Source organism: Sinohyriopsis cumingii, chromosome 10 (assembly GCF_028554795.1).
Source record: "Sinohyriopsis cumingii isolate HCF-2022 chromosome 10, ASM2855479v2, whole genome shotgun sequence".
Lineage (NCBI taxonomy): Eukaryota > Metazoa > Mollusca > Bivalvia > Unionida > Unionidae > Sinohyriopsis > Sinohyriopsis cumingii.
Genome location: NC_142970.1, coordinates 118,856,485 through 118,881,349, shown reverse-complemented (window position 1 = coordinate 118,881,349; position 24,865 = coordinate 118,856,485). Strand labels below are relative to the sequence as shown.

Here is a 24,865-nt window from a genome sequence, read left to right as displayed (position 1 = left end):
AATTATCATGCAACAACACAAAAATCAAGAACCTGAACATGGTGAATAGCAAACTGATTTAACTGCCACATTCTCTATATATAACCAACAATGTTATCGACCTTGTCAATGTGAGTACAAAATGCCAACTAGCTAGTTATCATCTACACATTTCATTTAAACTAGTTATGAGCACAATCCCCACTGCCTACATATCAATTTCCACCATAAACGTGTCTACCTTTTCATCACAATTTGCATTCACATCACTGCTTCAACAATGTCCACAGTTTGGATCTCATTATATTAAAACTCATCTTGAAATCAAATTTTAAATCAGCTATAGACAGCTCTATTCACTTTGATAATGAAAAGACAACAATCCTCACCGCCTAAAATGTCACCTTTCAACATGAAATTGTCTATATTTTTGATTAAGTCAACAAATATATCACACCAGCGCAAATTTTCTCCCCACATATTAAAACTCAATTTTTATGTCAAACGTTTAGCATTTTGGGGACTTTTTCTAATTCATGCTTCTGCTTTTATTTCCTTCTTTCCAAATAAAGTAATCAGATAATAATGACATATTACATGGTTCAATGTATAATTCTCTGAAGTGGTGGATGAATGTACTGAATGATCGGTATCAGATACCGAATGAAAAGGTACAGCATGAATGAAATTATATCCCATCTGAAATGGGTTAAATTGCAAAAACTTAAACAAGAATTAATGCATCATATACAAATTTATCCCCATCAGCTCTGATCCCTGGGGAGAGGTACTATCAAACCCACTCCAAACTGTTGCCCAGGACCAAACAATGGTTTACAGTCAGTGAGGATGCATAAATGTTATGCTTTTATCTGCGTGGACACCAAAACCAGGGTAGTACAATAAATTACTTCTACTTTGCTACTGTTTTACACTGGATATTATCACTGAAAACCTGACTTCTCACAGAAAGAGAAAACCTGACTTCTCACAGAAAGAGAAAACCTGACTTCTCACAGAAAGAGAAAAAGAACACATTCATTGGAGACATAAGAAGCTTGAGCCAGTTAACTCTCATTATGAAGTCTTATCCATTATGAGTTAATAAATAATTACATACATCAAAAGACAAAATGAAAAAACTGAAATGATTGACATCCAGGCAGAAATAAACATCACACCCATGGAATGTCATTGATTGTTTCTATAGCTGATTTTTAGTATAGATTTTCAATACTATCATACATTGATAAGAAATGGGACCCAATCATTGAAAAGAATGATCCCATCGAATAAAAATTGGCTTCCAGAGAGCAGTACAGAAAGCAGACAGCAGTCTTGTACAGAGGATGGTTTCCTTATGAAATAATTCCATGAATTTAATGACAATGACTTATCTAGATACGAGAGCAATGTCAACATTATAATCACACAAAAATTAAAACAGCGTATCTTCTCATTGTCAGCTTACCTACAATGCAGTGTATTACCAATACCAGAAACGACAGACTAAGCTCTAGTTCTTTCCATGTGAATTCAAGTCCTAGATCTTTCCATGATAACTCTCTGTTAGATATGAACCCTGTAAAACAAGAATATAGATTGATAAAAACGCTGCTGCCAAGATTATATCTAAGGGAGTAGCTCCAACCTTGTCCTAAAACTAAGGGGGCCGTAAAAGAAAAAAGAAAAGGGAGGAGGAAACAGCCATAGTTCAATATTTACCTAACACTTTAATATCCATCTCTCTTTCTTCCTACTCAACTATGTTAGAGCTCTGTTTAAATCAAATCTTTAAAAGATGATGCCTTCATTTGTGGAAGCACTAATCTGTTAATTATTTCCGCGGTTAATCTGTGTTCCTTACCTGTGTATAAATATTGATTTGTTATGAGAATCCACTCTGTCTGAAAGAGCATAACACACAGCTAGTTCAGGCAAGTTGTACAATTGTTCTTTATAGTTGTTACGTAAACATTTTCACAGCTCACACGCTTCGTCTTTTGGATACTTCTGCCCCCAAATAAGACTTTTCACTAAAATAATCTTTGCAAAAGTTTCAATTTCTTGAATCAGTGCTTTACAGACTACAGTGGCTGATTTGGCATCTGTTCCATAATGCTGTGTTTGGGTTTTAAGTCCATCAATGCTATAGTCAGCTTGTTCAAAGAAGGGTATTTTGTTCAAAATATCTTTACTTCCTATTATCATTGTTAGGTTTTTATTTAATCCATTAATCCTAACCAGGATCCCACAGAGCTAAATTGTTTGAGAAAATATCTGAAAACTGCACTCTACTTTTAAAATGTGTTTTCAAAAAGACTTGTTATTCTGCCATTTCTACATTTAATTTTGAAATAGCACTGAAAAGGGGTTGACTGGAATGTCCCTGTTTTGTCCATCCAGCATGTACATCAGATTCAATTTAACACCATTTGGGGTTCAACGTCACTCACATGTATCTCCATTAATACTTTCTCAGCTCCGCTGATCTGATATTTTAGCTTTACAAAAATTGTCATCATCATTATTAACAGCCAAAATTATCATCTAAAGATGAACCACGCTAGGAATCATCCATTTTGGATTGTCTAGGTATCCAAATGTTCAACATGCATTTGCAAAACTTCCTTTGATGAAATGTTCAAAAGATGACAAAATGCTTGTTCTAGGGCCCAAAGTGACAATAACATTTAGTTTAACAACCATTCATGGCATGCTGAAGAACCCAGATATGCAAACAGTTGCATACCTGAAAAAAAGATGTTGCAATAAGTGCTATAATACCTCTAGCAGCATAGATTATGTCATGACAAGCACTTCAAGGGTTAATGACTGAATAAAAATTGTGCAGAGCACATTTTAAATTGCGTGACTTGAAACTAATTTGCAGGATTTCTCATGCATCACTGCTCTCCAGGTGTGTGAATTTATATACAGCCTCATTATGAAATTAGATAAGTTAAATCCCAATTCTTATATCTCTCTAGGAAGCAAACGAATCTATCAGAATGAATCATGGGGACTTATACTATTAACCTCAAGACAACTTGGAGGACAATGTCCAATCACTTCAATTTTAATAACATAAATATGGGCTGACTAGCAACAACATAAATGTTTCTACCTACTATCAAAAGTATGAAAAATATTAGTCCAACAGAAATTTTCTAGCCTCAAGCTACTGCCTAACACTAATTGGACAGGTTGGAACAGGGGGTGAGAGATGAGACATAGAATAAAAAGTAAATAGGGCTAAATATGGAAATGGGTTTGAATAACACACATAAGGGCAGATCTTTTTCCTAAATTGAAAAGTTATATCACCATTGTAATAATAATAATAATAATTATTATTATTGTTATTATTATAACAACAATAATAATAATAATAATAATAAAAACAGTGCTTTATTTATAGAGAGTGACTCATTAATCAAGGACTATTCTCCCTTGAGACCCTCTTAGGGAGAGTATAACAATACACATTATATGAAGACAGCAATAATTAGTGTTTATTTTAACATGTTTAGTATTAAAATACTAAATTCCATTATCTATTAGAAGCACATACATGCTCATGATATCTCTTCTTAAATAATCTCATATTTTCAGCTGATTTTACATGTAGTGGAATCTTGTTCCACAAAACTGTACCAGAATAATGGAGGCTCTTTTTAAATTACTCTGTTCTTGGTTTTGGTACTAGAAGGATCCATCGTGATTTTGATCTCAACTGGTATTTTGTTAAAAAAGGCCTGAATAAGTCCCAAGATACTATGGTGCAGTTCCATGTAGACCCTTATATAAAAGAACTGCCTTGTGAAAATCTATCCTGTCATATATTGTGAATCATTTGAGTTCTGTAAACAATGCTTTTGAGGAATGATCAACAGATGCATCTAAAATTACATGTGCTGCTTGTTTCTGAAGTTTATAAATCCTGTCAAGCTCAGATTTAGCACAGTCTCCCAATACATTTGAACAATAATCATCTGTTGAAAGAGGAGAGGCCATAAAACTGAGCCATGAGGGACCCCTGAATGAATAGTGCAAGTCTGAGAGCTAATATTGCCAATGCTTGTTGAGACATGTTTTGGTTTATGTATGATCTAAACCAGTTTAAAGGATTATCTAACCTGTAACAGTTCATTTTTTGCAACAGAATTTAATGATGAAAGGCTTTCTTAAAGTCAAGGAAAACAATCCCAGTCATATGTCCATTATCCATTGTCTTCAGCCAGATATCAATTAATTTGGTAAGTTCTGTTTGGCATGAGTGGTACTTTCTATATCCAGATTGCGCTTTATGAAATAGAGAGTATGTTTCAAAACATTTATAGACCTGAATTGCTACATGCTTTTCAAATAATTTAGCCAATACAGGTAGAATTTATATTGGTCTGTAATTCCCTGGATCCTCCTTTTCTCCTTTCTCCAAGATATGTGTAATATTTGCACATTTCAATGTTTCTGGAAAATTAACACTCATTATACTTAAATCTAAGATATGTGATAATGTCTTTGTTATTACTAGTACAGCAATTTTAAGAATCTGTGGACCAATACCATCCAATCCTGAGGATTTATTAATATTCACCTTAATTAGCATATCAAAAACATCAGCTTCACTAACATTAGCTATTGAAAAATAATTATCATCAGGAATTGTAGCTCTTATAAATGATAGAAGAGAATCAAGTTCAGTTGGGATCTTAGTCTGGTTCTGAATACTGTTACTGAAAATTCTTAAGAAGAAATTGTTGAACATTTCCACAATGTCTTGTACAGATATTGCTATATCCTCATTTTGCTTAAGTCTAGGGGGAGACAACTGTTCTTGGGTGGGTTCAGCTCTTTTAGATGCTTCCACAATGTCTTGGTACTCTTGTAATGATAAAAAAGATAGAGCCATTGCAGCAATATCAACTTTCTCACACTGATACATTTCAGTATCTTATTATGAAATATATAGAATACAAACATTACAAACTGCCCGACAACATAGGATTATGAGCATGCAATTAATCGTCTGTTTCTAAGCTTACCTGATATGAAATAATATAACACAGGCATGGTAATGACTACAGCTTCCCATAGCCCACCTGTAAAACAAGCAAAGAAACAAAAGATATAGATTCATTGCAATGTTATTAGTGTGGGATGTAGAATAATGCATTTTTAATGAGAGACATTACCACAAGGTATCACCTCTCTTATAGGAATTAATCAGGAGTCTATCAGGAGGAATTACTTTATAATTCAATTGCTACATTACAAATAAGTATGCACATAGAATAGCGTAAACAGTCTTATTTGCTTGGTCTACAGCTGCAGGATGTATATAAACAGCAGGCTATCACCAGCATCATAGTGTATCCTTTACAGAGTTGCAGTATGAACAGAAAGTGCAGTACATACTGTAGTTATGCTGGTAAAATAATGCATCTATACTTCAATACTGTAGTACATTTCCAGCATAAAAACTCATCTACGCTCATCTTCAGTCATGCTAAACTATACCACAACAATTATGCTTTCCAGAATGAATTGCCATCATACTGATGCAGTAACACTGAACTGATTTGGACAATATCACAACAATATCAAGTCCAAGACTGACCTACTAAAATGATGCAGCTACAAAATGCAATCATGTTAAATTTACACACATATGCATGACATAGAAAAATTAAGAAATACTGCGGTTTTGCTGCAATTACCCTGTAATAATTCGTCATTTCAATCTGGTAGAAACAAATTTGCAAGATGCTGTTACAAAGTTATACTATTTTCACTCTGATGCAAAATTTGAAAGATGCTAATTGAAAAGTATGTTTTAAACAATAATTATTCATATTTTAAAAATTGGCTAATATATTTTACTATGAATGACTTCATTGAATTTTTAAACAACAAATAGAGTTGTGTTTGTAAACCACCTACGCCTCTATTTCAGAGTTTTTAAAGTATGTGTAGTTCACGTACTCTGCATATACATCAATACATCTTTAGGCAAATGCATGATAAATATATCACAAACCTATCATGTCATATCCTGAGATATCCTTGCGAAATAGTCCACAGTTCCCTGTCTTTAAAATAATCCATATATATCCTGATCTCAGGATCAAGATCTTTCATCAGGAGGGATCAAGATATGAATAAACCAGCACCTTCAATCAACTGTGGACATCTCATGTTTTTTGAATATTTTGAACTTCCAGTAGATACAATTTCAAATGAAGAGAAAGAATGTTACATCCTAGGTGATAATAGAGACCTTCTCAATAATCAAATAAAAGTGAATTGGACGGATTTTAATACTTTGTTAGGTATGGTGCAACTAGTAAATGAACCCACCAGAGAAACATCTACCTCTAAAACACATATAGATCATATTTATACCAATAAAAAAGAAAATGTTTTGGAAGTAATTGTTCCAAAGATTGGTATAAGTGACCACTTTGCAATCTTTCTAACACGTAAAGTCAATAGCAAATAAACAAAACAAAATATCCATAAATCCATTACTTATAGATCTTTTCAAAACTTTGATACTGTTAAATGCCTAGAAGATCTGAAACAGAATCTATGAAGATACTGATGCAAATTTCAGGTACGATAAATGATAACATCGTGTTATTCACTGAGGTGGAAAACTCAAAGACATATCAAATGGAGAGATCAAAGGAGAGATTTTTAAATGTGTTGCTAAAGCCGACGACACAATGACTGGTGAACTCAGCATCACGATAAGGACCTCATTAATAACAATCAATGATGGATTGGCCATATTCAGATCTGAATAATCATGTAACCGTTTGTTCATGAATTTTTACAGAAACATAAGTGGAGTCGCTACCGATTTATTTGGAAATCCAATGGTCGCTGCATTAAGATCACAGAAATTGAAGTAAAAATAAAAAGATTCAAGATCATTTAATTCATACCACTCCATTCATCAATGCAGTATGCACAGTAGTGTCTGGATCAGTAACATGGTCACAACAAAACAACTCAATCAAACATACCCTGAGGTCACCAGGTTCAAAAAAGCTCTCTGTGTTTAGCGTTGCACAATTTAGGATATTCACCACATTTTATGGCATCATTCCACTGATAGATGTTCTGGAATCATGTCATCTGTCTTAAATCAAAATACCGAGGAAACATTCATACTGGAACCAGCAGATAAAGACTTTACCACAACGATGTATTGGTGATTTATGCAATTCGTCGCACTAACACCTCAATTGATTACTTCCTCGCGGGTCACTGGAACAACGACATTAATCAGTACGTTATCAGCGATGCATGTGATATCACCTGTTATTGGAATCGGTGTCACATTTTTTGGTTGGACTGCTGGTATTCTTAATATCATTTTAAAAATCTATGTGTGCTATTTAAGAAATTAATTGAACGTACAGAAATAGTATATGTGGCAACGCATGCATGTATATATCAATAATGTAAACAGGGTTAAACGACAATTTTTGTGTCAAATAGTGCATCTGTTGCAATTAGGGATATTTATTATTGGTATAACAAGAATGCAGCCATACCAGTCCCAGCGCTGTCACCAGTGACAACAACACATTTAGAATCTGCCACACAGATAATAATTGCCAAAGAAATAACTACCAGACGAGCAGATTATTGCTAACACAACAATGACGACGACCACAATGATATCAGTGACATCAATGCAGCCGGAATTCACTATTAAATTTCAAACTCTGATAAAAACACAGAACAGTCAGTCACTTGAGATTGCACTAGCACATTTATGACTTTATTATAGTTAGCCAAATATCAGAGCAAATAATTTGGTGGATTAGATGCTAACACCGGTATTCACATATAAAAAATGGGATGGTCAGAGGAACCAGACTGGATCATATCAAATCGAACAAATTAATGATGAACCTCAGTTCAAAAATCAAAACTACAAAGGGAAAAGAATTAAAGATCGCTATCAAAGTACACGAGCCAACACTGAGTGCAGCCATTGAAATACCAACACCTGATTACGCTGCTGACATATATGTCATCAATTAGAACTGAGCTGGGATGGCCGCTGAAAGCGACAATTTATGCTGGGCCACCATGACTAATACGATCTGATTATTTATCAGACTAGCAAATATTTATGAGAAAACAGTGGTATTTAACAACCTGGATAATACTTAGTAATGCAGAAAATCAGTCAGATTTAAGTACATGTATTATGGTTAATCTCGAAGCTCTACATAGATATACGAGAATATTTCTCCCAGGTGATAGTAAAGAATAGTTTTATGAAGATGTAATGATGAGCAAAGAAATGTTAAGGGATTGGCAGAGATCAGGGATTCTAATTAAAACATTTATTGATAAAAAGAGTGCTGGAACATGAAAATACAAAGCTCAATCTAAAAAAGCTTTATAAGCAGTATGCTCTTGAATATCCAAATGATAATCTTAAACTAAGAATCACTGAGACAGTACATCTGAACCAGGTGAAATCTAATGCGGAATACTTTCAAAAATCTGTTTTGGAAATTGAAGCTTACTTTGATGAATGTATATTGTACGCGAGATACCAACCAGATTATACAAAAAGAGGTTTCTTGATCATTTTAAGATCACCAAAAACCAACTGCCTATGTTCAAACTAACCTGTCTGGACATCAATAAAATTCAGCAGGATCTCATTAACATAACTGACGAATATTTTCTGAAGATCATTGTGGCATGGGTAAAGATAAGAGGCCCTTCAGATATTCTCCAAATTAACAACGATCCAACAGGTGGTGGTCTCCATGTATTTCTGGGTATAGTTAATATTACATTGATTATTTTTGTAAATCTCTGACGTGATGCAGTCGACAGTAACTATACCTTGTCTGGATCACAGACGAGGCAAGCCCAGCAGGAATATGTTCTTTACAGCTTTTCTCCAAAGGTCCTGCAATCCATCGTAATCACAAATACATTTCCGCCTAATGGAATAATTTGATAAATCTATATTCCTGCCACTAGTGTATATCTAATATCTTCCTGTCTCTATTGAATCATTTCAAAATCGTCTTTGATTTTTTTCAACATCAAGTTCGACTGCGAGGCTGTCCTGTTGTAACTGTTCAAGCTCAAAAATGTTAATATTTTCCTCATTCATTATACAGTAAATATATTTATTTAATAGTGTTGCGGCAAAAAATAGACATTAACAACTGAGAATGTTTGCTGTTCCATGGGGTCGCTTCATGGAGTACCCTTCAATGAGGCTGCCAGTTTTCTATTGTCGTTCCATGCTGTCCCTTCATGCGGTGCACTTCAGTGAGGCTGCCATTCCATGGTGTCCTTTCATGGGATAATTTAAAATGAGGCTTTTTTATTTTCAGGATCATTACCATTAGTGTCTATTTTTACCAGGAGGTAGGAGGTTCTTTTCACTCATGGTCATGGACACACTCCCCGGTGATCTCCTAGATAGCAAAACAAAATTCTAGAAGTTCAGAAGGTTGTCCAAGTAATTATTTGCACAAACTCTATCATCAACAGGATATGTACTGATCATTGACCAAAAAAATATGCATGTCCCCCAACAAGGCAAATACCTGGGGTGCAAAAACAGAAACCATGTGTGGGGCTCGACGTGGCAGGTAGGCAAATTATCAATGATTAGTACATGCTCCAACTGATGTTTGAGCACTGCAGAGCCCTCACTTATAATAATTACAGACGTTGAAAAATATTATCCATCACATGGGCTTGAACCAAAGCAAACATTCCCAAGGAAAACATCGAATAAACGCATTGACCATATTACTATCACCGCTGTCAAAGAATATACTGTTGGAAGATATATATTAAGAGACAGAATATTTGTAATTCTGTAATATAACAAAGTCTGTGACTGTTATAATTCTGTAACATAACAAAATTTGTGAGTGTCAGTGTACCTAGTTTAGAATTTTTGTCCACTTTGACAACGCTGTTACGCATCGTGATTCTTTAACATGGTCAAGTGATCTATCCTGAATGTCAATATTTTCAAACTTATATAATATGATTGGAGCAAAAACTAAATTTAAGTGGCTCAAAGTTGGATCAATAACACCATGCAGAAAATTGTGGAGCCGGACTTAAAGGGTCAAAGAAATTTGTCTTTCGAAAGATATATTAAAAAATAATGTTCTATTACCAAAAAATAATTATGAAACAAGTTGAAAAAGAGATTGATACATTTAAGAAACATCCAGTATTTGTTGACTATGAAGCTAACCAATCTGGTATTATCAGAACCTCTCAGAACTGCCAATAAGATTGGTTACCTCACTATTGGTGTTGGAATTACTGGAGTAGACAAATCTAAACAGATCATTCTTATTCATTCATTTGTGAGTGTTATAATGGTATGATCAATGATGGTCTCGTTACTGATCACATAAACTCAGATATTAGAGATAATCATTTAGAAAACTTGAAACTGAAATCAGCAAATGGGGGAAAACTGGCAGATGTATATAAAAAAAACACCACGACCAGTTAGTAAACTAAATTTAGACACTGGTGAAACAAAAGAGTTTATGTCAATATACTCCACAGAAGGTATAACTAACTCAGCTCATTCAAAGCTGCTAAATCAAAAAATAAAACTTACTTATATCAATCAATAACATACTTTTCTAAAACGAGGCTTACATACAAGGCGCGAACTGATATTTTGATTTTTTTTTTTATCAATGTTTTTTTTAAGGTACAGATTACAGCAACAAGGCTTTGTTGGCTGATGGTAATTTGTATAATTTCTATCATGGACTATCTTTGATTTTTCTTTTTAAGGTTGGATTACAGCAATGAGGCCTTGACAGGGTTGGGGGGGTGTACCCCCCAAGGTGGATGCCACATTTGTTTGGGGTCAGCATAAAATAAACACTATTCACTCACGTGATGTGCATTTTCTATCGTTTGTTTTTCATTAGTTCATGATTTTAGGAAGTTTGCAGGCAGACTGTTCTTGTTTTCTGGAGGTTTTTTTTAAAATACTTTTTTATTAGCAATGTTGACGATATTTATCAGCTACATAATTTTCAAGGGCTCAATGTCTTGGCTTTCTAGCTACATCAGCCATTTATTAAATGCAAAAAGGTCTTCCAAAACTGTATGGGTTTTGTCCGGCGAGTTCTCCTGATCACTATCATTACTTTATCCAGTTGACTGAAATGTAAACTTTCTCTTTTGGCGCCTAGGAAGAACTGGACGATATTTTGTCAGTCTTACATTCAACAGTGAGGCAGTTTTCATCAATTTTCATTCAGTGCTGAACACCGTAAAACGTCCCCACAGAAAAACTTTAGGGTCTTAATAACTTAAAATCACAATCATATTCACAAAATAAGCTTTCATTTTCCTGGACGTCTTTATCGCGAGATTAAATGTCTTACTTCACTCGTAAATATTGACAAGTCTGAATTCACTTTTAAATCTTATTTCACGGGAAGGTGACACTTAATATTTTGAATTTACCTTATTTGTACTATAGCTACATTATGCAAAGAGCATCTATCTCTTCTGGGCTGCACTGCAGCAGATTACAGAAAGCAGCGGCATGTTTAATAGACATGCCTCTGCAAATCCTTTCTATGATCTACTGCCATCCATGTGTCAGTAAACAACGGTTGACAATAAGCTGGTCCTCTGTATAATGAGTGAGCTGCATTTACTGTGATCAAGTCATTGATCTGCTGGAATGGCTTTAGTTCAACAGTCATGTGTAATTTAGAAAAACACAATAGTTGAATGGATCAAGGACAATTATGGCTAATTAAAGATATGGATAATTTTACCTTGCTTGAATACAATAGTGGCTGATTAGAGTTAAATTGTGACTAACAATGCATTGTGTCCAATCAAGTAAAGTAGTTTTTGATGTAAAGGTTATCAGCTGATTATATCTACGCATTATATCAGGAACTGCATTATAGTGAAGCACATTAAAATGGGAGAGAGCTGTACAGTTGGAGATCAAACACAGTCATAGAAACACTTGTGGATATAGCTGTGGTGGTAGGTTGGTATTTGTCAGGTTTGAATGAATACAAGAGAACATTTTGCATTTATGATGATTAAATTGAAAGCAAATTAAATGATATATTATAAACCATGAATTTCACTTGACAAACATATTTAATAAATATTGAAAAAATATTGCTATCTACAGTATAATGAAAAGAAAACGGAATACAATCTACAAAATCTTTTTAAAAGTTGAGAATTTGTTGATTCAAATTTCTGGTTACTAAATATCACAGATGACAAAACAAGCGAGATATCAAGGTTTCCTTACAATTTTTAAATAGCAATTATCTTCACATTCAACAAAACATGGGCCAATATTTACTAGTTTTAACACAGGACTGACACAAGACCCAACATTATAAGCAGGCTGGCAAGTTATCATGGGAGTGGAGCATATAAAAAATACTTTAATCAAAATTATGTGTATTAGCTCACAAGATTTTTCAAAAACCAACAAGTCGCGGAGAGGGGATTCATCTTCTCCACCTTCACTCTATGACGGAGAATTAAATTCCTATATATAACCACTGCATCTCGGATTGGCATCTGAACAGTCAGTGAATGATGACCAACGATGGAAAGTCAAAGATGTCATGAGTGATTTACAATCAGATACAATTTCAAGAATCAAGTGACCTATAATTTGATCATATATTTGGCTAATAAAAAATACAATTCTAAAAGTCTTGTATATTCAGTATATTTAGTAAAGGTTGATCAACTTAGTTTGCAATATTTTTATGCTTTTCCTTTATTCAAAGAAATATGAAAAACATATGCAATGATCTGACGAGTGGCAGACCTGTTTGAAATTCTCTTTAAATTTATTCTACTGTTTAAACATGACAAGTAATGCACTGTGATATGAGTATTCAAGTTCCAGATGACAGAAAACATTGAACTTACACTTCAATGCGAACCATATAATGACCAGGTCATGAGGCTAAACACACAACTTTGAACTAGTTCAATTCTGACTGCATGTTTATTATAAGGGTATGGCCATTTAATTTGTGTACCTAGATTGTTCTTTTTGACCAGGACAGTTCTTGTTGTTTTATGTATCACAATATAAATATCTTTTAAATAAAAAAGGAATGACATGGCGTCAGCGAATGTTATGCAGATATCAAAGCAGTTACCATTGTCAACACTTATAAAATATTAGCATCAGGAGATGATGTCAATTTCAGCTTGTGAAAAATCTGTTTCTATCACACAAAGCCATCCGACTTGGCGCAATGCACTTCATAGCTACAATAATGGTCCTGTCATTAACAACAGAAGTTTGATAATTGTTCCCAATGGGGACAAATGTCAAATCTTACATGTTCGGATATTTTAATTTTCCCCAAATTTAGGACATTATGTGTGGATGTTTCCACATCTATTCTAATATTTGCAAGTTTTGTAAGGGGAAAATATAAAAACAAAATTGTTATCATCAAAGAAAAACTAAACAATCATAACAAAATGATGAATCAATAACATAATCGTAACATAGATCTAATTATTATAATTATTTTGATGCATATGTAAAAGTATAAAGTATCCTAATCATGACTGCTTGGGTGTCTGGCTATTGCGGAACAAAAATACATGAAAACTAATTTGTTTCAATAGTATTTGGTGTGTTTCTCTATGAGGTACACTACTGTACATCTACTTACTGTGGCTGAGTGGTTAAAAGTGTGTGGAAAACACACATGCTTACACATTTGACTTTGGAACACGAGGTCATGAGTTGGCGCCCACAGGCAGGAATATTCATTCTTTCTTTTTTTTACTCCATGACACCCTGTCTAGTGAGATAATAATAATACCACTTGTGAACTACCCCAAATTTCAGATGTGTATCTGTATATTTATAATTGTTCAAATTTTAAAATTTTAAATATGAAGATTGCCTAAAAATGTCAACATGTCATGCATTGAAAAAGCAAAATTTCATTAGCATTAATAAGCATTATAGCATTATTTCTTTTAATTGACATTAAAAAAAGATTCTTCAAATCATTATCAGAATCACGAAAAACGTTCAGGGCAGAAACACCTTTTAGGTTTGGTGTGAACAATGATGCTGCTAACCTTGGTAAACAGGGATGCTTAAACTGTGACCGAAGCATGTACAAAAGAAAATATGTTTCTGATCTCAGGTACTATTGATTATAATAACTTCCACAGTAGTGATTTGGATTCCATATTGAAGAGAGTGCTAAAAAAGAAGACAGTTGTCATTTGCAATCAATTTGATTGAAGTTGATTAAGTGAAAGGTAAGGGACTGATTCCTTTTACTCGACTAATCTCTCTCTTTAATGGTTATATGTGCCTGTAAAACTCTCTCTACACACATGCCGATGCCTTTTGTTGTATTCTGCCTTCCCCCACCCTCCCCCTCTCTCTGAATAAATTGATGGATGTTAAATTTATGTTTCTCTAACAAGATGTAATGGCTTTACATCAGTAGCAATGATATCATTTTCTTTGTCGTTCCTTTAACCATAAATCAATAACAGAAACTGCATAATTCATGATCATTGGTGATTTCCCATAGTCAGTGCATAAATATCTTAAGAAATTAAAAATTGTCAGGAATGTCACAGTTCCCTCATCAGTGACTACTGTTGATCATGTGATTTATAATGGTCATGTGATGCAAGGAGACTGGTGTAGATTGGTGGTAATTCAAGCCCCTCATCAGTGTTTAGAGTTGGCCTCCACTGTGATATTTCAGCTGCCTCCTTCACCTTCCTTTCTGATATGCTGTCCTGTGATTTGATCACCTTGGTTTGGTTGGGGATAATGGAATGTCCCATATTGCTACAATGTTCATGTATGATGAATGACTCTCTAATGATGTGTTCCTTAATCCTGTTTTCGAACACTCTGCCTGTTTCACCAATGTAATCTTTCTCACAATCATTACATTTGATATAATAAATCAGACCACATTTTTTCAAGTTTTCAGTATTGTCCTTCACATTTGTCTTGAAGTGTTGTATTGCTTGTGATACACATTTATCCATGTTGTCTGAATACTCTGGCTTGGATTTCTGATGTACCAAAGATATATGGCTTACAATAATGGCTACTCCTAGTTTTGTGGGGTTTTTTTCTGCTTCTGCTGGAAGTTTGAAAATCTGCTCTGGATAGCAACTTTCCCTTAGTGCTGATTTCACATGATCTACTTCCTCCAGTCGATCTGTCTTATCAGTGACTAGAAAGTTCGCTCAGAGCACTAAAGATCTTACTACTGACCTCTTGTGTTCCACATGGTGATTGGAAAAAAAGTTGAGGTATTGGTCAGTGTGGATTGGTTTTCTATAAACAGTCTCTTTTGTTGATCCATCATCATTTACTTGTATACACATGTCCAAGAATGGTAGTTTGCCATTTTCTTCTTGTTCTGAAGTGAACTGAATATGTGGATAAATGGAGTTGAGATGATCAGAGAACTCCTGAACACGGCACTCATGCAGTTCAGTCAAGGTATCATCCACGTGTCTGAACCACATTGATCGTGGGTTCTTGGCCGATTCCAGGGTCTTTTTCTCGAAATATTTCATGCATAAATTGGCAACTATTGGTTAGACTGATGTCCCCATCGCTGCCCCCTTGCCCCTTTCTCTCTATCATCCCTCTTTTGTGGCTATGGCATATTGATCCAAAAAACCAGATTAGGCTAAGAGGCAAGTTGGAGGGATAGTTTCTGAGTTCCCTGCCTCTTATTTTCTTCAATCTTATCTCCAAAGAATAAAAGTGACCCAAGATGTCATCCTCAAATCCAGACTATGGTGCAGCTTAAGAGCCATGGAATGCAAGCTTGCATCCCATCTGGTCCAACTTACCTGCCCTATCAGATGACCTAATGTCCAAATTACCGAATATGGTCAATGCACTGACAATGGAGTAATGCACCACTCTGTTGATAGCCCCAACAATTTGGTATGTCACCTTCCTAGCATGATAATTACCTGAGTATTCCTTAAGTCTGAAAATGGCCAATGACCTCAAGCATAGAGAAAGTGGCAACAACATTCCAAACTGACTTGGAAGTTACCATAAACACATTATAGAACAGTGGTCGAAATGTGTATTGCTGCAAGGTTTGTATCCAGCTCTGGGACATTTGTACTGAAGGCGTCTGAATATATCCTGTACCAGCAGTATGAAGATGTCGCTGGTACTTGTTTTTCTGTAAAGAAAGTATTGGTATCACCCAGTTCACAAATGAGATGATCACTAATCTCCTTTATTTTGGTAGATGGGCAAGTATCCAGAAACATGGCATTTCTTCCTCAATGTTGAAGTCAACTGTTGCCTTAACCTTACAGTTCAGTGTGGGTGTAGTGGGTGGGAGCCATTTTGAAGCTGGCAACACCCTCTTTGATGGCCACTTGGAAAAACTCCATCTTTTCCAAGCTAGGAACAGAGTATGGTTGGTTTGGAGTCACTGGATTGCAAGTCTTGGACTGGGTCAGACTGCATGTCCTGAAAGACCATCCCAGGTGACATAGATGATGCTATCCTCTCATCTCTGACTAGTTTACAGGCTGTGCCTTGAGGACACGTCATGAACATTGAGGTAGCTGGGTCTGCTAACTGAATGTGAAATGCCGGTTTGCCAGGTGCAAAGTCAACATGGATCCCGGCTTTATAATAACGAGTTGGGTGTTTGTCAGTACCGGCATCATAAAAGGTTTGGTTGGACAGATGGATGCTTCAATAAAATCCACAATATAATAAGAAAACGTTGCAGAAAGCGTGGTAAGCCAGATGGATCTAAAACTAAGATACCCATATATGGTAGGTGGCCTGGCCAGTCTATCCATGAAGTCTCCAGTTTGGGACAGCTGGACGGCGAAAACAGGTCCAGTACTGGGTTTATTGGATCTGGTAAAAAAAACAATGCATCCTGACTTAGAGGCTCTAAGGCCAGGCTCAGACCTGTTTGGAGGGACTTGCACCCTCTGGGCTGCCTCAAATCGGGGGAACATTTCCCAAAAGCATCAGAAAATCCCACTGGATCCAAATAAGGCAAAATTTGGCCAAAAGTTAGCAAATGCGTCGTCATCTTTTACACCAGACTATACATATGTTCAAGTGTAGATGGCTGAAACAATTTTCTCTCATTTCTGAAGATGTCTCATTAACTGTCTGACGATGTAGTTTAGGTTGGGGTAACTCAGTAGTATCACCAACAAAACTTGCAAGAGATGTGGATCTAGATGAAGGCTTAAAGCATCCCATTTCTCCTTGCGAAGTTGGGCTCATTTGTCCTTCCCTTTAGCTGATGTTTGCATCAATGCCAACGAGACATCTTCAGACCATGACACACAAAAACACAAATACTGCATGGCAGAGAAGTCAATTTGGTTGCACGTTTATGTGGCTGCTGACAATTTCTTTAGAAAAATGTTTGCAATGTTCAGGATATAATTCTGTACACATGTAACATGAATATGAAGCTTAAAAACTAGCAGCACCTAGCAGTGGCAAAGTGATGTAATGGGCAAGAGTTCTTACCCATTGTTTATAAAAATTAGACGGAAAGGCAATTTTTCTTTTATTAGTAGGTCTTGATTCGAGAGGTTGTAGTCTTATATCCTAACATTATTGTGATTGGGTAACATATTTGAGGGGGAAAATGGGGATTGGCTCTTTGTTGGTTTGGGGAGAGGTTTTAGAACTGTTCAATTTATGGAATAAAGTGCATCAGATATGCAACATATGTAAATGATATTATTTTACAGTGTGATACTTCTGTGCCCAGTGCTTTTGTAATTAATTCAAACTGGGGAAAACATGTTCCATGTTATGGAAAAAATCATTTTCAAGTATGACACATTTCAGATATTATATGAAGCTGTAGTACTTCACTGCTCTGCAGAGTGGCAAAATGTTCCTGACAAAAACCATACTTATATACTTGTTTATGCACCATATCAGATTAGTTCCAAGAGCATGGAACTAATTTGTACCTGCGGAAATTGATCACATAAAAGTGCGGTGACAACACGAAATTAAAAAGAAGTGCAAGAGTCTGCAGAATAAATTTTCATTAGGTAAAGACAGAAAAGACAAGTAAGCTAACTGCACTTTCTCATTCTTTGAAAAATCCAACATCACCACCTAAGGCATTATGTTGTTTATCAAAAAGATTTTCTGACGATAAGACTTTGCTCCAGCATGCCAAGGTTTCTTGCCACTTATAGCTTTGGTTGTGCACAGCATATAATACACACTTTTAACAGAGTGACAGATACAAAGTGAAATTGTTTACATTCGCAATATGCACAATGACAATATTGGCATATCTCTATGCTGCTGTTGCGTACTGTGACTGAAATTTCTTTACGTGTTGTAGCTAGTTAAATGAATGCTTGCATGTGCTTGAAAAATCAACCAAAACTGGTCTAAAGTACCCTAACTTCAGCAGTTATTAAAACAGGGAAAACAAAAATTTTGCCAGAGAGGCAATATTTGTTTCTGAAAGTGCAATGAATGAATTGCAACATATATAAAAACTAAAAATGTTATCGCTTGTTTAATCAGGATTACTGCTGAGGGAAACCTGGTAAACACATCCTAAAAATTTAAACCCTATGCAAATAACAAAAATGCAGAGCACAACCTATATAACTTGTACATCCACACCCTTGTATGTTCCTTGATTACATTTGCCAAGTACCATGAGAAGTGTTTGAATGAAACTAAAAGCATATGTGATCATGATCAGCATTAACATAAAAAGACTACAAAAGTCCACATAATAAAAAATAATTTGCCCTGTGGGAAACAGAGTACTGCCTTGTAATGCTTTGAAATTTGTGTGTTATGTTAACAGATTTGCATCCCTTATAACTTATACTGTATTTCATGTAATTTTTCATACACTAAAAAATAAATATTAATTTCAGTGTATGAAATATTGTATGTAAAATAAATATTTATCATTTGGAGGTACTGACGGTGTATGAAAGAAAAAGGGATCATACCTGAACAAGTTCTACAGAGCACATGCTACTCGACAACTTAACGTTACAAACATACAAAGTAAATGTATATTTTCTGTCCTCATTCTGCTCTCAACTCAAGAATCTAATTACAATAAAAATAAAAGTACTCAAAAAGATTTTTGCTATGATTACTGAACGAGAGAGAGAGGGAGAGGATTATGTCTCAGTGTGTAAGCTCGTCTGTATTTAGAGCATATGTAGCTGTTATGTTCTGTTATGTTAGCAAAATGATTGAGATGGTTGGAATATTAGTTATGGGTATCATTTATTGATAAATTTTACACAATGATATGAGTCCACATTGTCAAGAAATTAGGTGCAACCTGTATTTCAAAGCAACAATAATCTCATTATCAAATTGCAATAAAAAAAATAACTTGAAATCACATTTTGGTTAATGTGTGTGTGTGTGTGTGCTAGAGAGAGATGAGACAAAAGTTTTGTCAGTGTACAAGACCGTATTTATTCAAGGTGTTTTTTTATTTGTAGCTTTTGCAAGAAGAAAAACAACTGTATTTTCAGTTACCTGATGAGTGTGATAATCATCATGTATTACGACCCTACTATATTCCATTATCAATAAATACCGCTAAATCAACAATTCATTCTTGTTTTAATTACGATGTACATTGTCACAATAAATACATGGCTATGCAGTGTTATTTACATGGTAATTAAACATGCTTAGCGCTCTGGTTATTCCAGTTGAAACCAGATTGAGGGCAAGAATGGACAGAAGGGGTCAAACCAACAAGGCTGCCGGTAGGGAAATGAGCCTCTCTTTAGATAAATAAAAACCTGTTAATGTGCTATGGAAGCCATTGTCCATACAGCAGATGTTATAAGGACAAGTGATCATATGGATTACTTGTTATTCGAACTCGCCAATAAAGATAATACTAGGGTATATCATAGAATAGATTTGCAATAAAATATTAATTATATCCAAGTCATAACAGAACATGTACTTAAAAGATAATATATGTATATATATGAATCGATTTAACAGAGTCCGTGACTTTCAAATTTACAATGGAAAATGACAAGCTTTTATATTTTATGTTTGTATGACTATAATTAGAAAACAAGACTAGTTGACCACTGGTCTGTGGTCTTCATTTAAGCATGTACTGATGTGTATATTTTGTTGGATAAGAAAACATCAAAGGGCTTCCGAACTCGTTTTAAAACGCACGTGGTGTTTTGTTACGGTGACAAACTTAATAAGGAGAACTAATTAACAATAACACTTAAAGGTATGGTCTGTGAAGTCCTTTGTCCATTTGTTAATAAACACCAGTAGATATTGTAATGACAATAAGAGAGCTTATGCACATCTGCGCCTTCAGGATTTTTTGCAATGGGGGGTCAGGATATTTGCAAGGGGGGTCAGTCAGTCACGGCCAGGAAAGTTAGTATAGTACGCAGTCTGAAACTAAAGCTAATATTTACTAAGCGTTTTGAACAGAATATTGTGACATATCTTCTGATTCATTTGCCTGATTAAACTTGTCGGAATTTATATAACTATATATCTGCAGTATGATTTCCAGGGGGTCACGTGATCCCCTTGACCTATTCTGCACGCGCACATGTTTATGCATCAATCATTGTATTTTTTCACCAAATTATTAATTTTCGTAAAAACAAAATGGCAATATGGTATTTTCAATCATTTTTGCAAACATAAATCTTCTTAGTAGAAATTTTATGTCTGATACTTTAATGGATTTTCCGGAAAATACAAAGTGATACGTACAAAAAATTATGATACATTGTTAAATAATTCAGACACGATTTTTCTCCATTTTAAAGCGGAATTCCGCTTTTCACCTGACTTGAATCAGATTTTTCTTGATATAGTCTGTTTTTTTATGTCATCTCCAATCCGGTTTTTTAAAAAACGGTATGTCTGATCACATTCCACAATGACCCTTGTAAAGTATTCGTTCCATATATTAGTTAGCACAGGAATCTCGTAAAGAGTATTTTGATTGGTCAAAAGTTTACATTCATCCAATGAATCTTCGTGTAATGGAAACTGATGGAATGGAAAGAAGAAGCATGTTTGCAAAACATGGCGTTTTGAGTTGTTGAAAGAGACCATGACACGAAATGTTTAGATTAGGGTCTAAAAAACTTTGGAAATGGAAATGGCTGGAGCAAAAACTTGATGCAAGAGGACCAGCAGTTTTGTGACCTCTGCAAGAAAGATGTGAATTACGATCATCGCAGTTGGAAAATTGGAACAGCACCTAGAAAAGAAGCTATGTAAAACTGAAGCTCAGAAGGCACATGGAAAAAGTGCAATTAATTACTATAAGAAGAAAGATGTCTTGCATGAGAGAACAGATGTAGCCCTCTGTCAGAATATGTGCACTGCATGTCGCTAACACAAGCACCAGCTCGAAAGGAAAAAGGCTCTCAATGAGAAGGAAAAGAAACGATTGCACATGGAGCCAAAACAAGTCAGTGCTTACAAAAAGGAAGGCTAAAGAAATCACTGCCAAAGCTGCAAAAAGAGCTCAACTGGCATATCAACAGGTTGTATCCATTGTAGAGAAAGACAAGTGAATGTATGGGATTATTTGTATATAGTTGATGTACTTGGGTGTTTATTTTACAGATTTGTTATGAAAAGAGAGAAGTATAATATATTTGCTGCAAAAATTGACAAATTATTTTGACTTAATTACGATGTGAATACTGACATGCATATGAAATAACTTCAGCATCAATAGTATTGGAGAATAAATTCATGTGACAATAAATATTGTGTAATTATTGAAGTCAAGCTGAAGATTTTTTGTAAGTTTATTTTTCAAATGATTATTTTGGTTTAATTTATGATCATAATTTGCACCAGGAGCATTTGTTTATGAGTGAAAAATGCGTTTTTGGCCAGGAGCCCTTGCCCCCCCCCCCCCCCCCCCGAATTGGGGGCGCTGCCCCTCGAGACTCCATTTGGGATGACCCTCAAACCCTCTTACAATTTTGTCAGCTTTTTTACGTAAGACCAAAATCATGTCTGATAATTAATAATTTGATAACTGGATTGTGTACAAAAAATTAAATGGTATGAAAAAATACATGAAATACGGTAAGTACTTTCTTTACATACCAATTATAAGACCTGCAATTTTCTTAATGGCTGCCTTTATTACATCTTCCCATAATTGTTCCATTGTGTAGTGTGATGTCGAGTTCTTTTCCAGCTCCATACTAGAAGATAAGACATGAATTTATTGACTTTCATACATCATAACAATATGAACATGTAATGTATTCTAATATATCTAATATAAAATCCAGTCACTGTTATATTACCTGCTCTCTCACCAGCAATTTTTACCATTCTTTACAACACACATACTAAAATTTAACTGTTAAGACATTTTTAAGGAAGATAAAATAATTTATTATATATTTCACAATGAAATACTAAAATGTATCAGTGCAAAATAATTGATGTTTCCGTTCTACCATTACTTTTACTGCCACAGTGGGAATATTATTTCTGGAACTTTATTTTCCCATTTAGGAAATTTATTACATGATGAGATACTTAAATATATCAGCTGGAGAAAGATTATATTGCCACTTTGAGAATACCACTATTCCCACCAGTGGTAATATCATTTATGGAAGTGCATTATGTTCCCATTTAGAAGATACATCAGTCATTACCTATTTCATTCAAAAACGTATTTCCATGTATGGACCGATTTTACTTTTTCTTCTTTTTCTCTCTCCCCATCCCTTCATCTGTCTCCCCACCAGTATGAAGAGATCTAAAAATGTATCAAGACCATCTGGTATAAGTGTATGTATAAGGAGGTGCCATCAAGAATGCCTAAAAAGAGAACTGAACACCAAACAATAAAAGTAACCTTCAAGTATTATCTTTTTTAAAACTATTGCTGCATCATACCTCATGCAAGCATAAGTGACAGAATGTACAGTAAACACTGGATGGCAAGGACTGATAGTTGGGAATTAATAGTAAAACTATAGTCTGCCCCAGTCCATTATGAATTGTACCCCCATCTCCCGTCTTGAAAAGTATTTACCTGGCACAGTTACAATCTGGTGGCAGGACAATTACTTCCCAGACACAAACACACAGATATATAGATATATATATATATATATATATATATATATATATATATATATATATATATATATATATATATATCTCGAGACTATATGAGACATATAAATATATGATTTAGTGTTTGCTCCATTTTATTGATACCTTTTCTAGCCGTGTGAATTGGAGGTAAACACTTATGTTCACGAAAAAATCAGGCTGTTGACTAATTTTCCATATAAGGTTTGAAAAATCGGTTTGTTTAATTCAGTCCTTCAAGCAAACCTAATAGAATCAAGGCTGACGAAGACAATGGCAGCAGCAGAGGGGGCGAACAGACCGACTTTAGAAGCGTCCAAAAACCGAAATAAGGCTTCTAACTAAAAAATATTTCGAGCTGAACATTTGCTTGAAATAAATGATTGTCTAAACAAATTGAGGATTCTCAGGTTAATTAGACCATTTATTTTCGTAAATTGCTTTTCTGATCTGAAAACTCGTGAAATTAAAATTAGTATTACAAAAAAATGAACCAACTTAAGGTCATCGCCCCCTCTGCTGCTATAATTAAATCATTATGTTATAATAAAATGGTACATCCGGAATCTCATACTGCAAGGATAGCTCGAGAACGATTAGAAGCAATTAAAAAATTTCTTCCTGTTAGAGATTCGTTCAGAAAAAATCTACAAGCGCAGCAAGAAGCTCAAGTTGAGTACGAAGAAGAAACTAAAAAACTGTTTAAGCCTGTCACTGCAGCTACTGAGAAAGTTACAACTGTCATCAAAGAAGATCTTCTTCCGGTATCAAAACAAACTGTAGCGCAGACTGAAAAAATAGCAAGAAGAACTAAACAGACAAAAAGGATTTTACGAGACCTTCCAACTGACATAGCTGCAGCTCAACCTCCACCTGTCGGTGAAGAAATACTTGAAAGTATTGGAAAACTTCGTACTGAAGTCGCCGACATGAGAAAAAATCTTGCATCTGAACCCAAACCAGTAGGAGAAAACTTAGAATTGATTGCAAGATTTAACGAAGGGATTGTCGAAGATATTAGAAATACTGAAAGAGAAAAATTACCCGAAATGATATTATTTGGTATATTTAATAAATCTGGTATTTTAAAAACCAGTCATGAAAAAGTAAATGATGATAATTTTATTAAATGGATATATCGCGTATATTACAACAAAAAACAAGCTAGAGGTCCAGAATACGAAAGTCTTCATGAAGAAGTAAAAAGACTTTATAAAGAGAGAATGAAACAACTAAAACAAGAACAACTCTCTCAGTATCAACTTCCTCCACCTCTGCAACAGATAGAACAACAACAGTCTTCTTTGCCGAAACTTAAAGAGAAGTATCTTAAAAGAGCAAGAAGATCCTTATCTAAAGACACAGAGACAACAGAAGAAAGAGATCCTGATGATGATCCTCCTGGCGCTGTAGGAAGTGGTTTTTTGACTGCATCAGGAGAAAATAATTTTGTTTGTCCTGATAATATCCTCAATGACGTGTCACGGTTAGAAGTTCTTATAGGGGGGAAACGTGCGGGAAATAATTCAACAGAAATAACCAATGAAGCAGCTGATATTTGCCGGCGATTATTTCAAGGTGGTATCATGGATATTGGCGTTTACCAAGAACTTATTGATGAGCTCGTTGATGATTAGTCACCGCAATTAGATAAATGGTAAATAA

General features: G+C 34.9%; 1 protein-coding gene across 1 annotated transcript in view; it reads right to left on the bottom strand.

Annotated features, from left to right (window-relative positions):
• Nucleotides 1-24,865, bottom strand: part of LOC149791101 (uncharacterized) — a 128,940-nt gene that overhangs the window by 85,481 nt on the left and 18,594 nt on the right. Inside the window, exons 2-5 of the mRNA XM_089973281.1 lie at nucleotides 22,756-22,859; nucleotides 22,190-22,290; nucleotides 5,028-5,084; nucleotides 1,451-1,561 (exon numbers count right to left, since the gene is read on the bottom strand). Coding sequence (XP_089829407.1) covers nucleotides 1,451-1,561; nucleotides 5,028-5,084; nucleotides 22,190-22,289 — 268 coding nt within the window. The 5' untranslated portion in view covers nucleotide 22,290; nucleotides 22,756-22,859. The remainder of the gene's footprint in view (nucleotides 1-1,450; nucleotides 1,562-5,027; nucleotides 5,085-22,189; nucleotides 22,291-22,755; nucleotides 22,860-24,865) is intronic.